This window comes from Staurois parvus, unplaced genomic scaffold, assembly GCF_062004578.1.
Source record: "Staurois parvus isolate SC_StPar_1 unplaced genomic scaffold, SC_StPar_1.0 ptg000019l, whole genome shotgun sequence".
Lineage (NCBI taxonomy): Eukaryota > Metazoa > Chordata > Amphibia > Anura > Ranidae > Staurois > Staurois parvus.
This window is the reverse complement of record NW_028317815.1, coordinates 18,486,229-18,508,789: the sequence shown is the minus strand read 5'-3', so window position 1 is coordinate 18,508,789 and position 22,561 is coordinate 18,486,229. Positions and strand designations below refer to the sequence as shown.

General features: G+C 43.5%; 1 protein-coding gene and 1 long non-coding RNA gene across 3 annotated transcripts in view; one reads left to right on the top strand and one right to left on the bottom strand.

The window, feature by feature from the left end:
• LOC149472929 (uncharacterized) overlaps nt 1-9,459 on the bottom strand; it is a 34,525-nt gene extending 25,066 nt beyond the window's left edge. The window contains exon 1 of the long non-coding RNA XR_016313960.1: nt 9,322-9,459. This is a non-coding gene — a long non-coding RNA (uncharacterized LOC149472929). The remainder of the gene's footprint in view (nt 1-9,321) is intronic.
• Nucleotides 1-22,344, top strand: part of PUS7 (pseudouridine synthase 7) — an 86,937-nt gene extending 64,593 nt beyond the window's left edge. For both annotated transcript variants that reach the window (XM_089685413.1, XM_089685423.1), the window contains 4 exons: nt 6,849-6,950; nt 12,020-12,149; nt 12,267-12,358; nt 20,834-22,344. In XM_089685413.1, the coding sequence (XP_089541539.1) occupies nt 6,849-6,950; nt 12,020-12,149; nt 12,267-12,358; nt 20,834-20,970 (461 nt within the window). In that variant the 3' untranslated portion in view covers nt 20,971-22,344. The remainder of the gene's footprint in view (nt 1-6,848; nt 6,951-12,019; nt 12,150-12,266; nt 12,359-20,833) is intronic.
• Nucleotides 22,345-22,561: the final 217 nt, after the last annotated feature.

The window sequence follows — 22,561 nt, the reverse complement described above, 5'->3', positions numbered from 1 at the left end:
AAGGGACAATTTATGAAGATTGGTGCAATCTAAGAAAGATATTCTCTCCCCAAAATCGTCACAAAACTCTATCCTATGGAAACAGAGTTTACTACATAATGGACAGTACCAGTAGTAGATCCAACTGTTTTATTCTTGAATAAGCATCTAGCGATTTCACCAAAAGGTTTCTCTATTTAATGATCCTGTACATAGGAAATTTTGAAGCACTCCTAAGAGCTCTGTAGGCTGGCCGGTCAAGCTCTGCAGCCAGCAATCGCTGCTTTGTCTATCTGCCAGACCACAGCTACCTGGACCTGGAAAATGTGCAACTAATGCAATCCTGGTTTCCAGCATCCTGCCTTAACACAGCACTTAGAGTAATTACCCCCTTTACTACCTAATTGTGTAGCTGCATTACAACCAGTCATCAGACAGATTTCGAAAATGGCCTTGATTTCCATCCAGATACATCAGAATGCTATGGCATAAAGCCTGGTCAGTAAAGCCTCAAACAAAAGATGCCTCCTATGTTTACCGTTTAAGAGTTTATTTGGTGACACTCTGGACAATCTCATAAAGATGTCACTGGAAAAAGTTATTCATACACAGAGATCCTCTCCCCCCTCAAAGCATAGAGCACTTGGTTTTTCCACTTCAGGAATTCTGTCTAAAAAAAAAGGCTGAATGTAAATTTATATATTGTAGCCTGAAGTCTAAGACTTAAGACGTCTTTTAACCACTAGCCTACATGGCACTTATACCCCCTTCCTGCCCAGGCCAATTTCCAGCTTTCAGCGTTGTCACATTTTGAATGACAATTGCATGGTCATGCAAAACTGTACCCATATAAAATTTGTATCATTTTTTTGGAGACAGAGCTTTCTTTTGGTGGTATTAAAAATCCCAGGTTATTAAGTTTTTTTTAAACAAACCAAAAACCACTGAAAATTGTGAAAAAAACAAAACATTTTTTCTTCGTTTTTGTTATACAATTTTGTAAATAAGTGATTTTTCTCCTTCACTGATGTGCGCTAATGAGGCTGCAGTGATGGGCACTGATAGGCTGCACTGATGGACACTGATAGGCTGCACTGATGGACACTGATAGGTGGCACTGATGAGGAGGCACTGGTAGGTTGCACTGATGGGCATTGACAGGCATCACTGATGGGCACTGAAAGGCAGCACGGATACATGACACTGATATATGGCACTGTTAGGTGGCACTGATAGGTGGCACTGATTGACAGCACTGATGGGTGACATTGAAAGGCAGCTCAGATGGGCACTGATATGTGGCATTGATGTGCACTGATATGTGGCATTGATGGGTTCGTGGCACTGATGAGCACTGACAGGTGGCACTTCTGGGGCCACACTGATCATCGGCACACTGATCAGTGCCCTGATAATCAGTGTACATGTCCCCTCCGCGGAAAGCCGATTACCGGCTCTCCTCTCCTCTCGAGCTGTCAGCGTGACCGCTCGAGAGGAGGGAAATGCCGATAACCGGCATTTCTGTGTTTTACATGTGTTCAGCTGTGATTGGATACAGCTGATCACATGACCGAGCTGACATCTTCGGCTCTTTCCATGATCTGCTGTGTCCGAGGGACACAGCGCATCGGCGATCGCCGCGCTGCATGCTCCCTGAGCCGCGCATGCACGGTGAGTCTGGTAGGACATCATATGACGTCCTATCAGAACGAGAGAACCACCTTGCGCCCGTCATTTTACTATAGGGCGGGCGAAAGGTGGTTAAAAAGCTTTCCTCGCTCTTTCTCGTGCATGTCCTTACTGTGAGAATATGCATGTATGTGTGCTCTATGGTATAGGCATCCCTGACATGGAATTTCAGGCAAAGGGTTAAACATTTATATTTTCCACCTCTTCTGCTTTGCCGAGACAGTCAGAATTGCAGAACACCAAACTCCAATTCTAGGGATTGGTTCCTTTTGGACCTGTTACAAAACACCTTCTATATAGGCTCAGGATACCTAAGCCTTGGGATCTGTGGGTCTTGTTTAAGACAACAGCAACATTCCTACATTCTGGGAGAGGTAGTTCCTCTGAAGTTGTGGCAAATTATCTGGTCTCAAACATCCAAAAGCTCTATAAAGAAAATCTATAGATAATCTAAAATTGGTACAAAACTCCTGCGCTCCTTTACAATATCTGTCAGCCAGTAATAGGTGCTGGAGATTTAAAAGACAGCTCGGCTCCCTCCACCACATAATTTTTTTGGCAGTGACTGCCTATTAAACCTGCTTTTAGCCATTATATACACTGCTCAAAAAAATGAAAGGAACACTTTGAAAACACATCAGATCTCAATGGAGAAAATATCATGCTGGATATCTATACTGATATGGACTGATTAATGTTAGGAATGTAAGGATGCCCCGTCCTTTGATTTTCATGATGTCTTTGAATTCAGTCCTCTGTAGGTTGATAATTTTCATTTCCTTCAAAGTGAAAAAATATGCAGCAGGCTAGTCCATTTAGCTGAAATTTCATTGCAGCAACTCAAAATGGTACTCAGTAGTCTGTATGGCCCCCACGTGCTTGTATGCATACCTCACAACATCAGGGCATACTCCTAATGAGATGACAGTGTCCTGGGGTATTTCCTCCCAGATCTTCAGCAGGGCATCACTGAGCTCCTGGAGAGTCTGAGGTGCATGACCGAAATATGATATCCTAGAGGTGTTCTATTGGATTTAGGTGAGGCCATGCAATGGTATCAATTCGTTCATCCTCCGGAAATGCCTGCATACTCTCGCCACATGAGGCCGAGTATTGTCGTGTACCAGGAGGAACCCAGGACCCACTGCACCAGCGTAGGGTCTGACAATGGATCCAAGGATTTCATTCTGATACATAATGGTAGTCAGGGTGCCATTGTTTAGCTTGTAAAGGTCTATGTGTCCCTCCATGGCTATGCCTCCCTAGACCATCAATGACCCACCACCAAAACGGTCATGCTGAATGATGTTACAGGCAGCATAACGTTCTCCACAGCTTCTCCAGACCCTTTCACGTCTGTCACATGTTCTCAGGGTGAACCTGCATTCATCTGTGAAAAGCACAGGGCACCAGTGGCGGACCTGCCAATTCTGGTGTTCAGTGGCAAATCCTAATCGAGCTCTGTGGTGTTGGACAGTGAGCATAGAGCCTACTAGAGGACGTCGGGCCCTCAGACCACCCTCATGCAGTCGGTTTCTGATTGTTTGGTCAGAGACATTCACACCAGTGGCCTGCTGGAGGTCATTTTGTAGGGCTCTGGCAGTGCTCATCCTGTTCCTCCTTGCACAAAGGAGCATGTAATGGTCCTGCTGATGGACGTTCTATGGCCCTGTCCAGCTCTCCTAGAGTAACTGCCTGTCTCCTGGAATCTCCCACATGCTCTTGAGATTGTGCTGGGTGACACAGCAAACCTTCTGGCAATGGCATGTATTGATGTGCCATCCTGGAGGAGTTGGACTGCCTGTGCAACCTCTGTAGGGTCCAGGTATCGCCTCAGGCTACCAGTAGTGACAGTGACCCTAGCCAAATGAAAAACTAGTGAAAAACAGATAAGATGAGTAGGGAGAAAAATGTTAGTGGCCTCCACCTGTAAAAGACATTCCTGTTTTGGGGGATCATCTCATTTTTACCAATCTAGCACATCTGTTGCAAATTTCATTACCAATGCAGCTGAAACTGATTAACAACCCCCCTGTGCTACTTAATTACAGAGCGGGGTCAGCGCATGTTGAAGCGCACAGTGCTCAGAAGTCACCAACTGTCTGCAGAATCAATAGCTAAAGACCTCCAAACTTCGTGTTGCCTTTAGATTAGCACAACAGTGCATAGAGAGCTTCATGGAATGGTTTTCCATGGCTGGGCAGCTGCATCCAAGCTTTACATCACCAAGTGCAATGCAAAGCGTCGGATGCAGTGGTGTAAAGCACGCCACCACTGGACTCTAGAGCAGTGGATATGTGTTCTCTGAAGTGACAAATCACGCTTTTCTGTCTGGCAATCCGATGTCTGGGTTTGGCGGTTGCCAGGACAACGGTACTTGCCTGACTGCATTGTGCCAATTGTAAAGTTTGGCGGAGGGGGGATTATGGTGTGGGGTTGTTTTTCAGGGGTTGGGATTGGCCCCAGTTCCAGTGAAAGGAACACTTAAGGCATAAAGAATACCAAGACATTTTGGCCAATTTCATACTCCTGACTTTGTGGGAACAGTTTGGGCATGTCCACTTCCTGTTCCAATATTACTGAGCAAAAAAAGGTTCATAAAAACATGGATGAGAGAGTTTGGGGTGGAGGGACTTGACTGGCCTGCACGGAGTCCTGACCTCAACCTGGGATAAATTAGAGCCCTTCTGGAAGGATGGTCAAACATGTATGTATGTATATATGTATATATGTGTGTGTGTGTGTGTGTGTATATATATGTATATATATACTCTCACACCTCCTAGATTGTAAGCTCTAACGAGCAGGTCCATCTGTTTCCTCTTTTACCAAATAGTATTGTAACTGTAATGTCTACTTTCATTTTGTAAAGCGCTGCGCAAACTGCTGGCGCTATATAAATCCTGTATAATAATATACTGTTGTCCTGGCAACCGCCAAACCCAGAAACGTCCAGCGGATTGCCAGACAGAGAAGCATGATTTGTCACTCCAGAGAACACATCTCCACTGCTCTAGAGTCCAGTGGCAGCGTGCTTTACACTGCATCAACGCTTTGTATTGCACTTGGTGATGTAAAGCTTGGAACAGCTGCTCGGCCATGCAAACCCTTTTCATGAAGCGGTCTACGCACTGTTGTGATAATCTGCAGGCCACACGAAGTTTGGAGGTCTTTAGCTATTGACTCTGCAAACAGTTGGTGACTTTGCGCACTGTGCGCTTCAGCATGCGCTGACCCTGCTCTGTCATTTCACGTGGCCTACCACTTTGTGGTAGTTGCTGTTGTTCCCAGTTGCTTCCACTTTGTTATAACACCACTAACAGTTGACCGTGAAATATTTAGTAGCAAGGAATTTTCACGGATGGACTTATTGCACATGTGGCAGCCTATCACCACGCTTGAATTCACTGAGGTCCTGAGAGAGACCCATTCTTTCACAAATGTTTGTAGAAGCAGTTTTCATGCTTAGGTGCTTTTTTTTTTTTTTTTTTTTTTTTTTTATATATACCTTTGGCCATGGAGGTGATTGGAACACCTGAATCCAATGATTTAGAGGGGTGTCCCAATACTTTTGGCAGTATGTGTGTTTGGCAAAATTATGGAACACTACATGATTTGCAGGTGTGACATGTTTTGTGTTCAAACCGGAAGTTATTTATTTACTTATTTCAGGTACTTATACAGCGCCGTCAATTTACGCAGCGCTTTACATATATATTGTACATTCACATCAGTCCCTAACCCTCAAGGGGCGTACAATCCAAGGTCCCCAACTCACATTCATACATACACATACTAGGGCCAATTTAGACAGGAGCCAATTCACCTATCAGCATGTCTTTGGAGGAAACCAGAGTACTCGGAGGAAACCCACACAGGCACAGGGAGAACAAGCAAACTACAGGCAGGAGGTGCTGTGTCTGGGATTCAAACCAACGGCCCTAGTACTGCCAGGTGGAAGTGCTAACCATTTAGCCACTGTGTTGCCCAGTTATGTAACATTCTTTCATACTTTTGCTTCTGCTGTGTGTGATGAGACACCTAGCTAACAGGTGGGAAGCCTCACTTTCATCATTCACTGCTTGTGGTGCTAATAATACAAAGTCCCATCAGAGAGGGCGAATTGTTGGTGCCTGCTTAACTGGTGCCTCTGTGACTGAAGTTGTCAATGTATCTGTGGTGTCGCGAGGTACAGTATCAAGGGTTTGACAAGCATATACAGTTTCCGGGAAAATGTCATCTGATGTGTGGTTGACATGGTCAACCGACGGAAAGATACAAAGGGCATTTTGCAGGATTGACCCTAGAATAAGAAAACTGCTGCAAAAGTGACTGCAGAGCTCAATCTCTGTCTTCCCAGCCCGTGTTCACGAAAACTGTGCAGAGAGAACTCCATAAGCAAAACATTTACGGGTGAGCTGCAATTGCCAAACCACTAGTGACCGATATTGATGCTCAGAAGAGAAGAGAATGGTGCAACACCCATAAATCATGGATTATTGATCAGTGGAAAACTGTAATATGGTCCAGTGACTCAAGCTTCACACAGTTCCAATCCACCAGATGGTTTGTTTTTTTTACGTGTGGCAAACACCGTTGAAAGCTTACAACCAGGTCTGTGTTGTGCCAACAGTAATGCATGGTGGCAGCATAATCATGGTTTGGGCAGCCATATCTTGGTATTCTGCAGGCCCCATTACCTTGAAAGGTATAGTCACTGCCAGTGACTGAACAAATTTTGGCTGGCCATGTGCACCACAGGGTGCAGGCATTGTTTCCTGAAAACAGTGCCATTTACCAGCTGGTGTTGTCAAATCTGGGTTTGAAGAGCATGGGGAGGAAGTCTCACACCTCCCCTGCTCTAGATGTGCAAACCTCGTAGAGACATACCCAAAAAGACTTGTAGCTGTAATTGCAGTGAAAGGTGGTTCTTCAAAGTATTGACTCAATGGCGCTGAATACAAATGCACTCCACACTTTTCAGACATTTCTAAAATGTTTTGAAACAATTTTTCCTTTTCCTTCCATTTCACAATTATGTGCCACTTTGTGTTGGTCTTTCACATAAAATCCCACTTTTTCAAGTGTGTGTGTGTGTTTTGTTTTTGTTTTTTGTTATGGAACTTTTAATAATAATAGGTAAGGCTTACTCCTAATTTATCGTGTTTTGTTTTTCACAGCCACTGCAGTAGTCCTAGCGGAAAATGACGTTGAAAACTACAGCATTCATGACATTGTGATGCCACTGCCAGGCTTTGATGTAATCTACCCAAAGCACAAACGTAAGTATCGAGACTGTCCCTTTCAACTACCTTCACAGTCTTATGTAGTTTTGTTCTGGGAAGAAATATGCTGATCTCTAGGTAAGGGGGCTACTGCTTGTTGAATGTGTTTTTAGAAGAGAGGGATTACTGAGCTTTTTTGGAAGGAGACTATAAGTTGTCACATATAAGTTGCCAGCTTGATTAAATCTACATTGGAGCCAAGAATACTGGTGTGCAGAGTGGAGTGCATCAGGCTCCTGAAGCTTCGATACCCAGCTGATCCAGAGGAGGAGAATAGTGCCGGCTGTGTCTGAGCAGTGGTGGGGATTTTGGATTTCTAACTTGTATGAATCTAACCGCTGCAGAGATTGAGCTCTCTTTTAAAGAACGCATGGAGCAGATAGCAATCGTGCAAATGTTTCAGCTGTGATGGTTTGCTAGAAGCCTCCCATCTCTCATTTCTTGCATGTGTCTCATGGCAACTCATATACAGTATGTAGGGCACTTTGGCTAAAATGCTGGATTGCGGAAACCGTGTGTGTGTAAAAAACACATTTGATACACATTGACTTGGTGAATGCATCTTTTCAGACCAGTTCTTGACAACATTATCAAAGATGCTGCTGGTGAGAAGAGCACCCATCTTCCTCAGCTTAACAGACTGCAAGTGTTAAAATCTTTTATCTGTTAAAAAAAACTTTTTTTTCTCCTGTTTTTTTTGCACCGTCATAAGCCAGAAAGCTATCTCTCTTGGTTTCTAGAAGCTGGCTTCCTGATGGCACTGCACTGAAGATATAAAGTGTTCTGCATAGCTCTGTAGCCTCCTAGGATTTGTGACTTGGTTATTCCAGAAGACTTGAGGCTGAGAATGATGTACCCCCTCTCTACTAGGCAATTGAGGCAAAAGCTCTGACCTAGCTCTGCTGAGAATGTTTATGCCCCCCCTCAAAAAAGGTGCAGTTTGCTGAAGTGGCAAGGAAGGAGCCAGATGGAATGCATTAATGTCCACTTTAATCACTGTTGGATCATAATCATTTGGAGTACCTAAGTCTAGTCCTGAACACAGCTCAGGCTTTCCTGAGGAGAAAGTTTGTTTGAGAGTCCTAAGTCTGATGGTAGCCTCTTTTAAGGCAATCCTATTTGCGTAGCTTCACTCCAGACCTCTACAATGCTTAATTCTGCAGGCAGGGTATAAGTCATTTGGTCTGTAGACACACCAATTTGTCCAGCACCTAGAGCCAGGTTGTCCCAAGCCTTGCCTTGAAGTCTGAAAACCTTAACTTGTTTTGGAGGATTCTTTTGGGTTGGGGTGGAGTCCTGGGCACCCTACTGGTTCAAGGAACTTGGTCATTCAAACCTCTCCAAAGTCCCTGGTTGTCATCAGAGTGTTCCATATTGGAAGATTTCCCCACTATTACCATACTGGAAACAACCCAAAATTTGTGATTTTTCTTTTACCGTCGCAAACAAAAAGACATTTTCCCAGCACACTTACCAACTAGCCTGCAAAAAAAAAATAAAATTTACCCTGTGCAACAGTTCATATTAAAAACTGAGGGTTCAGTTGCACACATTGTGCAGTGTACTGTCGCAGTGCCTCACCAAGGCTCCTATGTATGCTGCAGTCCCAACTTTATATTTGAGAATCTCCAAGTTGGTGCATATATAGCAGTGGATAAATTAGGGGCAGATACTCCTGAAGGTCGCCCACTCCTCCTTAAAGGCCGATTAAAAACACATTAGACGCCCAGCAAGAGCACAATGGTAGCTGAAGGCATCCAATGTGTCCCCACGCCATATCCAGTGAACAAACTACACAAAAAAGATGGCAACCACCCCAGTTTACAGTTGCAAAAAAAAGTATGCAAGAAAAACTCCTTGGCATTAACTGGTTTTCTGCAGTAATTTTGCCATGAAGTGTGATCTGATCCTCATGTAAGTCACAATAGACAAACACAATGTGCTTAAGCTGATAAGAGACCATTCTAATTTCTCATGTCTTTATTGAACACACCCATTAACCCTTTTGCTGGCAAAGCCATTTTTGCATTTTTTTGCACACGTTTAAAAAATAATTTTAGGCCTGAAGATTACACAAATATATTTTCTGAAAGCAGACAACCTAGAGAATAAAATAGTGGTAGTTTTTTTTTTTTTATGTCACATATTATTGCAAAGCTCTAGGAAAAGCAAAATATTAGTAAAAATTGCACTAAAGTGAATTTTAGGGCAAACAAGCGCAATAAATTACCCACATTTTTGGTACAATATAAAAGATGAGGTTGTGCAGAGTAAATAGATACCCAACATGTCAAACCTTAAAAGGTAACTAAACCCACAACAGTAAAATCAGTCTGCATATGCAGTAAAGCATGCTTGTTATACTCACTGTGGACCATAAGGGGTTAATCCTCTGCATTGTGTAAAAATGCTGTTTGATCCTGACTTCTGATCCTCCCCTTCTTATAGTGTCTCCCTCTTATCTCCTGATAAAACATATCATGTGGAGACACTGCACTTGCTCCGTTTGGTATGTATTGTTAGGGTTTTTGTTTTTTTTTTGTTTTTTTTTCATGGGAGAGTGCGTGTGATCAGCAAAGGGCTAATCAGCAAAGTTCAGACAGAGGTCAGGGGTTTTGCATCCTCCTAGAGCAGAAAGAAAACTCCTCATACAAGCTTTAAGATGTGCTCTGCTGGACACTGATAGAACTCACAAGACTGCTTTAACTGCTAAAAAGAAAAGGTATTTAGCAATTTTATATTTGCTAGAATAATTGCATTTCCATGTTCTGTATACTGAGAGACCAGGTATAGTGAATGCAGGGTCCTGGGTTTAGTAACACTAAATTTGTGTGTGCCTATGAAACGGCGACAAATTTCAGTACCCTATATTTTCTATGGACTACGCTTCAAAACCCCCCATAGGTCATCAGTTATGGAGGATGTCTGGTGCTAGAATTAATTGGTTTCACTCCGGCATGTGCGGCAACATGTAATATGTATCGCAGTTGACGTTTTCACCAAAGTTCCCTATGTGATGATTTTTGGGTGACAGGTTCTCTTTATTTACACATGCAGGTCCTAAAAAGTGACAGCTGTGACCCGGAAATTGACGTCACCTTCCAGGTCACCCAAAGAAGGTGAGGGGAGTGAATGCTTGTCCGCTCTCCTCTCTCCCCTCCTGCTGCCACGGCTCTCCCCCGGCCTGCATATGGGCAAGTGAAGCCTGGTTACATGGCGGGAGCGTGCCTGTGGGGCGGCGCCAGCATCATCAGAGGCTGTGGAAGGAATCCATGGCAGCAGAGCCGCCTGACTGCTTCCACCTTACAGGCAGGAGTCTGCTTGTCAGTTTTATATACAGTCCCAATGGCTGCAGCCACTGGAATATGTATAAAAAACCCCACTGTCAGGTCCGTATGGCGTATGGACCTGGCAGCGAAGGGGTTAAACATTAATACTGCTGGAGGAAAAAGTAAGTGAACCCATCAGGGTTGTCAGACTCCATTTCATTGCAGGCCATAACAGCATTATGACTGACCTCAAAGGACTGGTTGTATCTGTAAGACTAGATGTCCAGAGCATCACACCCCTTCTTACATCAGATGTCAAGAGCCCCCCCCAATCAGAAGTCAATGCTGCAGCTCCACAGAGTGGTACAGAGGTACAGGATCTGTAGGAGGAGTTCTGTCGTCCTCTCTACTGCCAACTGCTGAGATGAGAGGGGTGCCGCAGCTGCAGAAGAGGTGTTAGAGCCACATGAGATGACCTGGCCGGCCCGATTCGGCACGTAGTTCTTGTGTTTGACACATGTTCCTTAGGCTAATGAAAGCTAATTGAAGTCAGCAGTGTACACAACTGGAGTCCAATTATGAAATGAGTTTAGAGATGTGCTTTAGAGCTGCTTTGATTGATAAGACACTCAAAAACGTTGATTACTGTTGTGAACCATCCTCACAAAAAGGAGCTTTCTGAAGACATAATATCAAGAATAGTTGATCTGCATAATGCTGGAAAGCGATGCAAAGTAAAGAGTTTAAGCATCCATCAGTCGACCAACAAATTGTTTATAAATAGATACAGTTTAGTTCTTTGGCTACTCTATCTAGAAATGGGTGCCCAGCCAAGAGAACTTCCAAGGCACAACAAAGAACCTTCGAGTAACCACTAAATGAGCACTTGGGCATACCACAACGCTGCTGGGAAAATGTATTGTGGTCTGATGAAACAAAAGTTGAATTGTTTGGGAAGAATACTCAGCAATATGTATGGCACAAAAAGGGCAAAGCTTACCAAAATCAAATCATCATCCCAACAGTGAAGTATGTAAGCAGGACAATGACACTAAGCATCGAAGTAAATCCACCAGACTGGCTTCAGAAAAAGAAAATGTGCAAGACCGAGCCACTGCTTTGTGTCTTATGAATGCAGAGAGTGGGATTCGGGAGCAAGCTAGCACTAGTGCCCTCACAGCAAGCAGCTTGCTATAGGGACACTGGTCAAGGGGCAGACAGGAGCGCTGAAAAAGAGGATCAGGGCTGCTCTGTTCAAAACCACTGCACAGAGCAGCAGGTGAGTATGATGCTTGTTTTATTAAACAAGGAGCCTTTAGTATCAATTAAACTCCAATGGTTCACTTCCTTTTTCCTTCAGCACTGTGAATGTTTAATGGATGTGTTCAATAAATGCAGGATAAATTAGAATTTTGTGTGTTATCAGCTCAAGCACATTGTTTGAGAATAAGATCATATTTTATGGCAAATTATTGCAGAAAAAGTGTTCATTCCAAGGGGTTCACATGCCACTTGCACCTTAATGCGAACAGAAAATTTCCCATCACACTTACCAGCTAGCTTGGGAAAAAAATTAATTGACCCTGTTTAACAAATCACATTTTTTTAACTTTCACTTTCCATGATAACGGTAAACAGGACAAATAGAGAAGGTGAATCTTCGAAACAGGAGCACAAACAGCAATAAAAACCTGAAGTATTATAAACCATCTCCAAACTAAAATGAAGATTTGCCTTTAGTTATTCTTTAACGGTTACTGTTTTGTAAATTTAAACATTTTTTTTCCCCCTTTTAAGTTGCTCCCGCTTACGAAGAAATGCTTGCCGCTGATCAACTTGACATTAAGAACATGAGGCATAGAATAAAAGATTACTCTCTAGCTGGAGCTTACAGAAAAATTCTGATACACCCTCAAGATGTCAGTTGGTAAGCAGTGTATTTCTTAATTATGTAAGCTTGTTAGGATGATGTTGTAGGGGCACTTTTTTTTGTTGCAGTTATTTGTGTTGTAGTAACCTCATATTTTTTCTGCAATATTTATAGGGAAATTGTTGCATATGATGACCCCAAAATTCCACTAGTTGGAACTGATCTGGAAAAGCTGGAAGGAAAGCCATTACCTGTATTTAACAAAGGTAATCAAGTTTGTGCTTGTGCCTGAAAGTCTAGCTTCAGCTAAGCAACATAATACAGTACAAAGAAATTGTATTTCGGTTCAGTTAGTTTTTTGATCTAGGCACCCCTGCCAGAGAACAGCAATCGCAGTCTGTTTATGAGCAGCCCTAAGCCTGCTGCTTGAATAATGGAGCAGCGTCACTATATCACTATAGTCAGCATGTTTTACTGACCATATATATGTGCTGCACCAGGAGTTATTATAGCATTAGAAAACTATTTTTTAATTTACTAAAAAATACTGATTTTTCTGTTACTCAATTTTCATCCAAAGGAAAATTTAAAGAATTTTCATGTTTTAGAATCTGTTGTTGAATGTAACTTCTGCTAGTTCAAAATGCACATGTATGAATGACTTAGTTGTTAGAAACTCTGCAAGGTAATGGTATAATGTGCTAGTATGTACATTATGACATTATTGTAAGCTTACCTGTAGGTACAAGTGTCCATGCTGTGTTTACTACTGCTTTAAGTTAGTCAAAGTACAGTGTTTGTAGTGCAGTAACAAAACCGCATTCATCAACATTTAAAGCTCATAGTCTTATTTGTGGAAACTGATCATCATTTTTGCTACCTTAATAAATAAGCCTGCACATTTTATATAGTATAAATCATGCTATTTTTTCCCCTCCCCATTTTTCAGGACCGCACCCTTGAGAGACCTCAGCTCCTCCTCACCTGAGGAAACCATACCTCCACCCAGTGCAGCCTCCTCACCCGGACCTCCATAATGGTGTTTCCTTCGGTGGGGAGACAAATTCCTGAAAGCCCTTCCAGGGTGGCCAGGGGGCTGCGTTGAGCCTGGAAGATGAGGGGGGGTTGGTGGGGTGCAAGGACCAGGTGCAGTCCGAGTGCTGTTCCCCCTCCCTCCCCCCCCCAAAGGTGGGGAGGTAGGGACCCGTTCATCATCTGGGTGCAGAGGGGGAGGAGAAAAGGTTGCTATGCGTTCGCATTTCGTCCATCCAGGGGGACCCAGAGGAGAGGTACCGCCGCTCCATGCCTGATGCCGCCAGTGGATCTTTTTTCTTGACTGGTTGACGAGGGACGTCACTTTCAGTTGAGGGGCAGGACTTCCTCCCAGGGTGCAGCTTCCGGCTTCCAGCCGCGTCCTGTGAAGTGCGGACTGGAGAAGGCTGTGCGGGGAGCTGCATCCTGCAGGGGCCACTATTATGGGCCATGTCTGGAGCAGAAGCACCGGGACCTGGTGACGCCAGCACCAGCCAGTCTCAGGTAGGTGGCTCGGAGTAGCCTCTTCCCCTTCCTGTTTGACCCCTAGCTCCAGGGGGTGTCCTCGGTCCTCCTGTTGGTCGGGGTGACAGGGCAGGTGGTGGGGGGGTTCTCAGCTTAGGAGATTCCCACGCCCTGCAAGGTGCTGCATGGAAAGTGCGCGGGGGGGGGGGGGATTGGCTTTGGTACAATAGGTGGCCTCTTTCTGTGTGTTCGGTCTTTAGGTAAAAAAACAGAGAGAAGCCCAAGTCACACCGTGGGACTAAAATGAAGTGCCCCTCATGCAAGGAGACAGTCAAAGGTGACTGGTTAAGTCATTTAGCAAGCTGAAGGCCACTTTTGATTCCTTTTAGGTCCCTTGTAGAGAACTTATCTCTGCCCCAGACACAGAGCTCCCTCTATCTCCCCCCCCCCCCTTCCCCCAACAGACTGAGGCAGCGGCCCTTCAGGTTTCCCCAGCCACCAGTAGGGAAGCAGGGGGTCCAAGGGCTTAGTTGGAAGAGGAGGCTCCGTCCCTGGATTCAGATTCCCAGGCAGACTCCGAAGGGGAGGTTCCCTCTAGCAAGTCTAGAGGCACCTCTAGGTATAAATTATCTCTGGAGGAGGTCGATGACTTACTGGGAGCCATTTGTATCACCTTTGAGATTAAGCAGGACAGGAAGCCCCTCACATTGCATGATCATATGTATCCGGGTATGGGGGAACAAAAGCGTAGAGTCTTCCCAGTCCACGAGATTCTAGTAGAATCCATTAAAAAAAAAAAAAAAAGAGTGGCAGGACCTAGAGAAAAAGCAGTTCTTTGCTAAATCTCTCACACAGGTTCCCTTATGACGAAGATTCATCCGCAGTGTGGAATAAGAGCCCCAAGCTTGATGTGGTGTTCTCCTGGGTAGCCAGAAAGACAGACCTGGCTTTTGAAGAAATGGGGATTTTGTCTGACACCATGGACAGAAGGGCAGATTCCCTTCTTAAGAAGTCCTGGGACTCCACACTATCCAACCTAAAGCCTGCCATGGCCACTACAGTGGTAGCTCGGAACATGGAATACTGGCTCACACAACTCCAGGCCCATATTGTTGCAGGTTCCCCGAAAGATAAGATACTAACCTCTTTCCGGACCTTATTACGGGGGGTTGGTTATATTGCAGATGCCGCCACAGAGTTAGTGAGGATGACGGCAAGGTCAGCGGCCCTGACTAACTCAGCCTGCAGAGCCCTGTGGCTTAAAACCTGGCAAACCAAAGTTAAACTTTGTGGCATCCCATTCACAGGGGATCTACTTTTTGGGCCTGGTCTATAAACGTTGTTTGACCGCACAGCTAACAAGAAAAAGCCCCAGGTGCAGGGTAGGAAGAAATTTTGCTCCCAAAAGCAGGTACAGGCCAATAGGCTGGGGGCAGAAGGGAAGAGGCAGGAGAGGAGTGATTTTCTGTCCTCCTTGAGTAGCCCCAAAAGTTTCAATGACAGAGTTCCCCCGGTGGGAGGAAGATTGGGGGTCTTCCTCCCACAGTGGGAAGCGGTGTCTTCCAGCCCCTTTATCTTGGGCATAGCTAGGAAGGGGAAACTACCTAGAATTTCAGAAACCGCCACCGCAGAGGCTGTTTGTGACGGAACTCAAAAAATGTACAGAGAAAGTGTCAGCATTGCTCTCTTCCTTGCAGGAATTGGAGGAGCAGAGGGTTGTTGTCAGAGTTCCCTCCACAGAGATCGCGAGGGCTTTTATTCCCATGTCTTTGTAGTCGGGAAGCCCTCAGAGAAGTACAGGCTGATTCTGAACCTCAGACCCTTGAGCGAGTCCATAAAATACAAGAGGTTCTGGATGGATTCCATATTATCAGTCAGGTCTCTTCCCCCCCAACTTCTTTTTGGCTTCAATAGACCTAAGGGACGCCTACTTACACATCCCAATTACAGAGTCCTTTCAGAGATTCCTCAAGTTGGCCCCAGGGGAGTACTTCACCTGCAGTTCTGAGCCTTGCCCTTTGGGCTTTCCTCTTTGCCCAGGATTTTCACAAAAATCTTGGCTGAGGCCCTGGTGTCTCTTTACTGGTGGTATACCTAGACTATCTCCTGTTTGCAGATTCGGAGAAACAGCTGACAGAGGATGTAGCCTTAGTGATGAGACACCTGGAGAGTTTAGGTTGGCTGCTAACCTTAGCCAAGTCGAATTTGGTCCCTGCCGAAAGGATGGTGTACTTGGGCTATGAGCTAGATTCCACTCTTCAGAAAACCTTCTTACCCCAGGAGAAAACTTTAACGTTGGACTGGGGAAAGTGATAACGTATGCTAGTCTTTCAGGCTAGGTGGGCGTGTGTGAGCCCTTTATGACCCAGGAACATGGTCATTGATGGATGTCAGGTTCCCCATCAAGATCCTGGAGCTCAAAGCCAAAAAGGACAGCTTTGCAACACTGGACCGCACCCACCCCACCTTTTGCAAGGACACCAAATTAGGGTGTAATCAGAAAAATTCCATGGATGTGGCCTACATCATCTGCTAAGGTGGCACCCAGAGTTATGCCACCTTGATAGACGCAAGCCAGATCATCTCATTGACAAAGACTCCCTGTCCAGTGATCCCTGCGTCCACATCCCAGGAGTGGACAACTGGAAGGCGTATTACAACAGCTGCTATCACCTGGACCAAAGGGAATCAGTATTTCACCTCTATCTTCAGTCTTATACACTATATTGCCAAAAGTATTGGGATTCCTGCCTTTACACACACATGAACTTTAATGGCATCCCAGTCTTAGGCTGTAGGGTTCAATATTGAATTGGCCCACCCTTTGCAGCTATAACCCCTTCAACTTTTCCTGTCCACAAGGTTTAGGAGTGTGTATATGGGAATGTTTGACCATTCTTCCAGAAGTGCATTTGTGAGTTCAGGCACTGTTGTTGGGCAAGAAGCCCTGGCTCAGTGTCCGCTCTACTTCATCCCAAAGGTGTTCTATCAGGTTGAGGTCAGGACTCTGTGCAGGCCAGTCAAGTTCCTCCACCCCAAACTCGCTCATCATGTCTTTATGGACCTTGCTTTGTGCACTGGCGTGCAGTCATGTTGGAACAGGAAGGGGCCATCCCCAAGCTCTTCCCACAAAGTTGGGAGCATGAAATTGTCCAAAATGTCTTGGTATGCTGACGCCTTAAGAGTTTCCTTCACTGGAACTAAGGGACCAAGCCCAACCCCTGAAAAACAATCCCCCCTCCACCAAACTTTACACGTGGCACAATGCGATCAGGCAAGTGCTGTTCTCCTGGCAATCATCAAACTCGGACACGTCCATCGGATTGCCAGACAGAGAAGCGTTATTTGTCACTCCAGAGAACACATCTCCACTGCTCTAGAGTCCAGTGGCAGCGTGCTCTACACCACGGCATCCGACGCTTTGCATTGCACTTGGTGATGTAAGGCTTGGATGTAGCTGCTCGGCCATGGAAACCCATTCCAGGAAGCTTTCTACGCACTGTTGTGCTAATCTGAAGGCCACACAAAGTTTGGAGGTCTTTAGCTATTGACTCTGCAAACAGTTGGTGACTTTGCGCACTGTGCACTTCAGCATGCGCTGACCCTGCTCTGTCATTTCACGTGGCCTACCACTTTCTGGTAGTTGCTGTTGTTTCCAGTTGCTTCTTTTCTTTAGCTATTGACTCTGCAGACAGTTGGTAACTTTTGTGCACTTCAACATGAGCTGATTTTATGTGGCCTACCACTTCGTGACTGAGTTTCTGTTGTTCCCAGTTGTATTTCACTTTGTTATAATACCACTAACAGTTGACCGTGGGGTATTAGTAGCAAGGAAGTTTCATGGATGGATTTATTTCACAGTTGGCAACTTATCACGGTACCACACTTGAATTCACTGAGCTCCTGAGAGCGACCCATTCTATCACAAATGTTTGTAGAAGTAGTCTGCATGCCTAGGTGATTGATTTTATACACCTGTGGCCATGAAGGTGATTGGAACATCTGAATCGGAGGGGTGTCCCAAAACTTTTGTCAATATAGTATATGTCAGAGATGGGGACCCTGGATGTGGATATGATTGTCCTTGACAACAAACTACCTCTGTTCGTGGCCAGGATTTTGTAGCACTGACATTGGATGCCTTGATAATCTCATTTCAGGCTACCTGGCCTTTCCTCCAGTGCGAATTCTACTTTGTCTGTTCCACAAAACAGCAAGAGAAGAAACCTGTGATTTTCATTGCACCAAAATGGCCCAAAAGAACCTGGTTCTCCGACTACTAGGAAATGCTCTCTAGCCTCTCCCCAACACACCAGACCTGCTGTCTTAGGGCCCCTCTATTCCATCCTGCTTCTCAGTCACTAGCTTTATTGGCATGACTGTTGAAGTTCAGGTCCTAAAGCAAAAGAGGGTTCTTGAGTCTAACTACCATGCTAAAATCAAGAAAAGCCACCTCCAGAAAGATACCTTATCTGGAAATCCTTTGCCTGGTGTAAACACAGGCGTTTCAATCTGAGAAACTACTCTGTGCCTCATATGTTGACCTTCCTACAATCAGGACTTGGCCTTAAACTGAAAGAAAAGTTTTCAGCCTTGTCCATTCTTTTCAAAAACCTCAAGCCTCGCTCTCCTATATCAACATTTTTTTTTTATTTTTTTTTTTTTTAAGGTGTATCGCAGATCAGGCCCCTTTTACAGCACCCGGTGCTTCCAAGGGACCTCAGCTTGGTTCTCTCTACCATGCAGAAACCACCTTTTGAATCCATCAAGTAATATCACCTTAGATTGCCTCTCCTACAAAGTAACCTTTTTGTTTCCTGTCACATTGTCCAGATGTGTCATTGAGCTGGCGGCTTTCTTGTAAGGGGCCATTCCTCATTCTGCACAAAGAAGAGAGTCTAACATCCAAAGTCAACTTTTCTTCCTAAAGTAGTATATCTTCCACCTCAATGGAGACCTAGTCCTTCCAACTATGTGCTCTGCTACAAAGCACCTAAAGGAAAGTGCTCTTCATTGCCTGGTTGTTGTCGGAGCAATTAAGATGCTTATCTCAAAGCAACAGCTTCTATCAAGAAGATTTACTCCCTATTTGTCCTATTCACAGGACCTCACAAGGGACATCCTGCTTCCAAGTACACAATTGCCTAATGGATAAGCAAACTCATCGCTAGAGCTTCTGAAGGACAAAACTCCTTCTGCTCTTTTACTCTTCCAGGATGGTGGATGTTTCCTGGACATTCCAACACAAGCCTATGTAGCCCAGCTTTGTAAGGCCCACCACCTGGTCCTTTATTCATACCTTTTTTTCGAAAATATTTCCAGATGGACATCCAATCTTCTGTGGATGTACAGTGCTTTGAAAAAGTATTTGTCCCCTTCCTGATTTTTTTTACTTAGTTGTCACACTTCAATGATTCACATCATCAAACAAATGTAATATTACACAAGGATAACCTGAGTAAATACAAAATGCAGTTTTAAATGATGATTTAATTAAGTGAAAAAAGCTGTCCAAACCTGCCTGGCATTATGTGAAAATAATTGTGATTACCCAAATTTTTTGGAAAGTGGAGTTAAATTTCACTTGCCATACCTAGGCCTGATTACTGCCAAACTTGTTGAATAAAGAAATCCTTTAAATAAAAGCTGTCTGACAAAGTAAAGCACGCTAAAACATCTCAAAAAGCAACATATCGTGCCACGATCCAAAGAAATTCAAGATGATTCTACAGATGAGAAACAAAGTAATAGACGTGTATCGGCCTGGAATGGGTTACAAAGCCATTTGCAAGGCTTTGGGACTCCAGCAAACCAAAAACTTGGAACAGCGGTGAACCTTCCCAGGAATGGTCAGCCTACCAAGATTACTCCAAGAGCACAAGGTCGACTCATCCAGGAGGTCATAAAAGTACCCAGAACAGCATTTAAAGATCTGCAGGCCTTGCTTGCCTTAGTTAAGGTCAGTGTTCATGATTCAACAATAAGAAAAATACTGGGCAAAAATGGCATCCATGGGAGAGTTTTTCCAAGGTGAAAGCCACTACTGACCAAAAAGAATACAAAGGCTCATTTCTCATTTGCCAAAAAATATCTTGATTATCCCCAAGACTTTTGGGCAAATATTCTGTGAACCGATGAGACAAAAGGTGAACTTTTGGAAAGTGTGGGTCCTGTTACATGTGGTGTAAATCTAATACAGCATTTCATGAAAAGAACACCATACCAGCAATCAAACGTGGTAGTGTGATGGTCCGGGGCTGCTTTGCAGCTTTAGGACCTGGGTGACTTGCCATATTTGATTGGAACCATGAATACTGCGCTCTACCAGAAAATCTTGAAGGAGAATGTCATCCGTTTGTAACCTCAAGCTCACTTGGGATATGCAGCAGGGGGTTTAGGGGGTAATTACTTTTTCACATAGGGCCAGGCAGGTTTGGTCCACTTTTTTCCCTTTTTAATAAATTAAATCAGTTAAAAACTGCAAACATTTGAAGGGGGCAAATCATTTTTCACAGCATTGCAGCTTTCGCCTGCAAGGTTCTTACAGCAGCACTGTTGACCATTGTTTTTGGAGCCTGTTGGCGCAGTTTGCCTAGTTGTCACCCACCCTTTTAATTCATTGATTAGGGATGCCCCAGGTTCTATGAATACTTGGCCTGTGTTCTGTATAATTAGAATTTTGATTTGCCTGTAAATTCCATATCTTGCAGTATAGTATAAGACACAGGATACCCTCCCATATGTTTCTTGGTTACTCTGCATTGCTTGCTACAAAACTGGGGACTTAGAGCGGGTCAAGGTACTAAGGGAGGGGGGGTGGGGTTGGGGTTTTCTCAAAAGCTTTGCTAGTGTCTATGGGGTCTATGAATACTCTGCCTGTGTTCCATATTCTACTCTAAGACATGGAATTTACAAGCAAGTCAAAATTCCTCTTTATATTGATTTCGTTTGTGATTTGCGTATGAATCAAAGCAATGAACAATTTTCTGATACATGTTGTACTCCTGAAGAATCTGCAAATGTGGAGAAACATGTTAGGCTGGTTATATGGTTTTATCAGTTAGAATGGTGTTGCAAACTTAAGAAAAATTATTCAGGAAAAGAGCTACAGGATAATTTTAAATATCATATGGACTATATGGTATAATGTGTGCAGAAGAGAAAAATAATGCTGCAGATATACCTAATTGCTTTACACATTTTTTTTTTCATGGTTTGCAACATACTGTACTTTTACTCAACAGAAGGAAAATACAGGTCACTCAAGATGGAATTCTCCTTGCCTCCCTCCACATATGCTACAATGGCCATCAGAGAAGTACTGAAAATGGACACCAGCATCAAGAATCAGACTCAGCTTAACACAGTGTGGCTGCGATAGGCATATTCTGTGACCTCTCCCATTGTATATCAGCAGCATTTTATGCTATATTATTTTATGAAATACTTTTTTTTTTTTTTTTTACCCCACAAAGGGAAAAGAAAAAAAGGTATAAAACATTTTAACATGGAGGTTTTACATTTCTGTTTATAGATTGATTTGAAATAGTTACTTTTTTCCAGTGAGCTGCAACTCTACTATTGGCAAACAAATTTGAATCTGCGTAATCATCATGTTCTACCTAGTAATATGGCACAAGGTTAAATCAGAATTAATATGATTTAGGCTGAAGGTTAGGGGGTTTTTTTTACTGCCTAACTGATCAGTCTGCCTTCTTTCTGCTAGTCCCCTCTCCTTTTTGTATAGTATTGTGGTTTAAGAAAAAGCATAGTGGAGGGGTATTTTGCCTCTGCCTGACGCTAAAGTGAAATTTGATGACAGGTGTATTTATCAACTAGCTGATGATTTATTTAGTAATTAAAATAATTTGTGTGATATTAGATATTCCCACTTTGGAGGCGTATGATTCATACACTAAACTTTCTATTACTGGGCACCTTTTTGTATCATTACACGGAAATGTTATAGGCCATCTAATCAGCCTAAATTATTAAAATGCCTAGTTGTACATATATGTAGATATATTTGTGGAAATAATTCATTTGAGATGGCAAAACTGATCTTTGAGTTATGACACAGGCCAAATACTTTCCATAAGATTTTGTTATGTGATATACAGTCGGATCATTTTTGATTGTTTATCAAAATCCAAAAAGCATTCACTTTTTCCACAATGTTTGTGTTTACTTTCACTCATTAACTTATCCTGTAACAAAGCACGTAGCAATGCTTCTGAGGAAAGGAGTGCTTAGAATCGCTGCATGAGCTTCAAACAAGTGTTTCAAATATGCTTTCATTTTCAGTTCATATGTGTACTCTGGATTTTCCTGCATCTGTTCAAAGTGTGCCTCATGATGTCCAGGTAAGAACCAGTGCAACTCCGCTACATATCAGACAAGGAAGCCGTTGACTGTTATTGTACAGGCAGTTCACATATGAACAGACAAAGTCAAAGAAGCCTACATGCCCAAATTTAGTGCATGTTGTGTTTGAGATTATAACCTGCCTGTATACTATGCATTTACTGTGACATGCAGCTGGCTACTGTATGTTTGTTTTGTTTTTTTTAATCTTGCATTTAATAAACCTACGGATAACCTCTTCAACTGTTGCACAATAATTACATGTGCTATCCAAGGATTTATTATCATGTAAAGCCATTATAAATATGTGTTAATCTGTTTCTGTTCTGATTTTTAGAACTGTTACTACGCATTTTGTTTTTTAAATAAACAAGAGTGGTAAAAAGCAAAACTCAGTGTCATTAGTTCTGTAACTGTTAGGGCAAATAAAAAGTATCATATATGCAACTGTGTTGTTATAAGTGCACAAATGCAGCTACAATTACCTCACACATTTATTGGGACATATTTGAAAGCATATCTGAATCCAATAACAAAAATGTAATACATTGCAGCTTACCATTGTTTTTTGGTATGGTGGCTCCATTTCTTTACTCATTAATGCAATA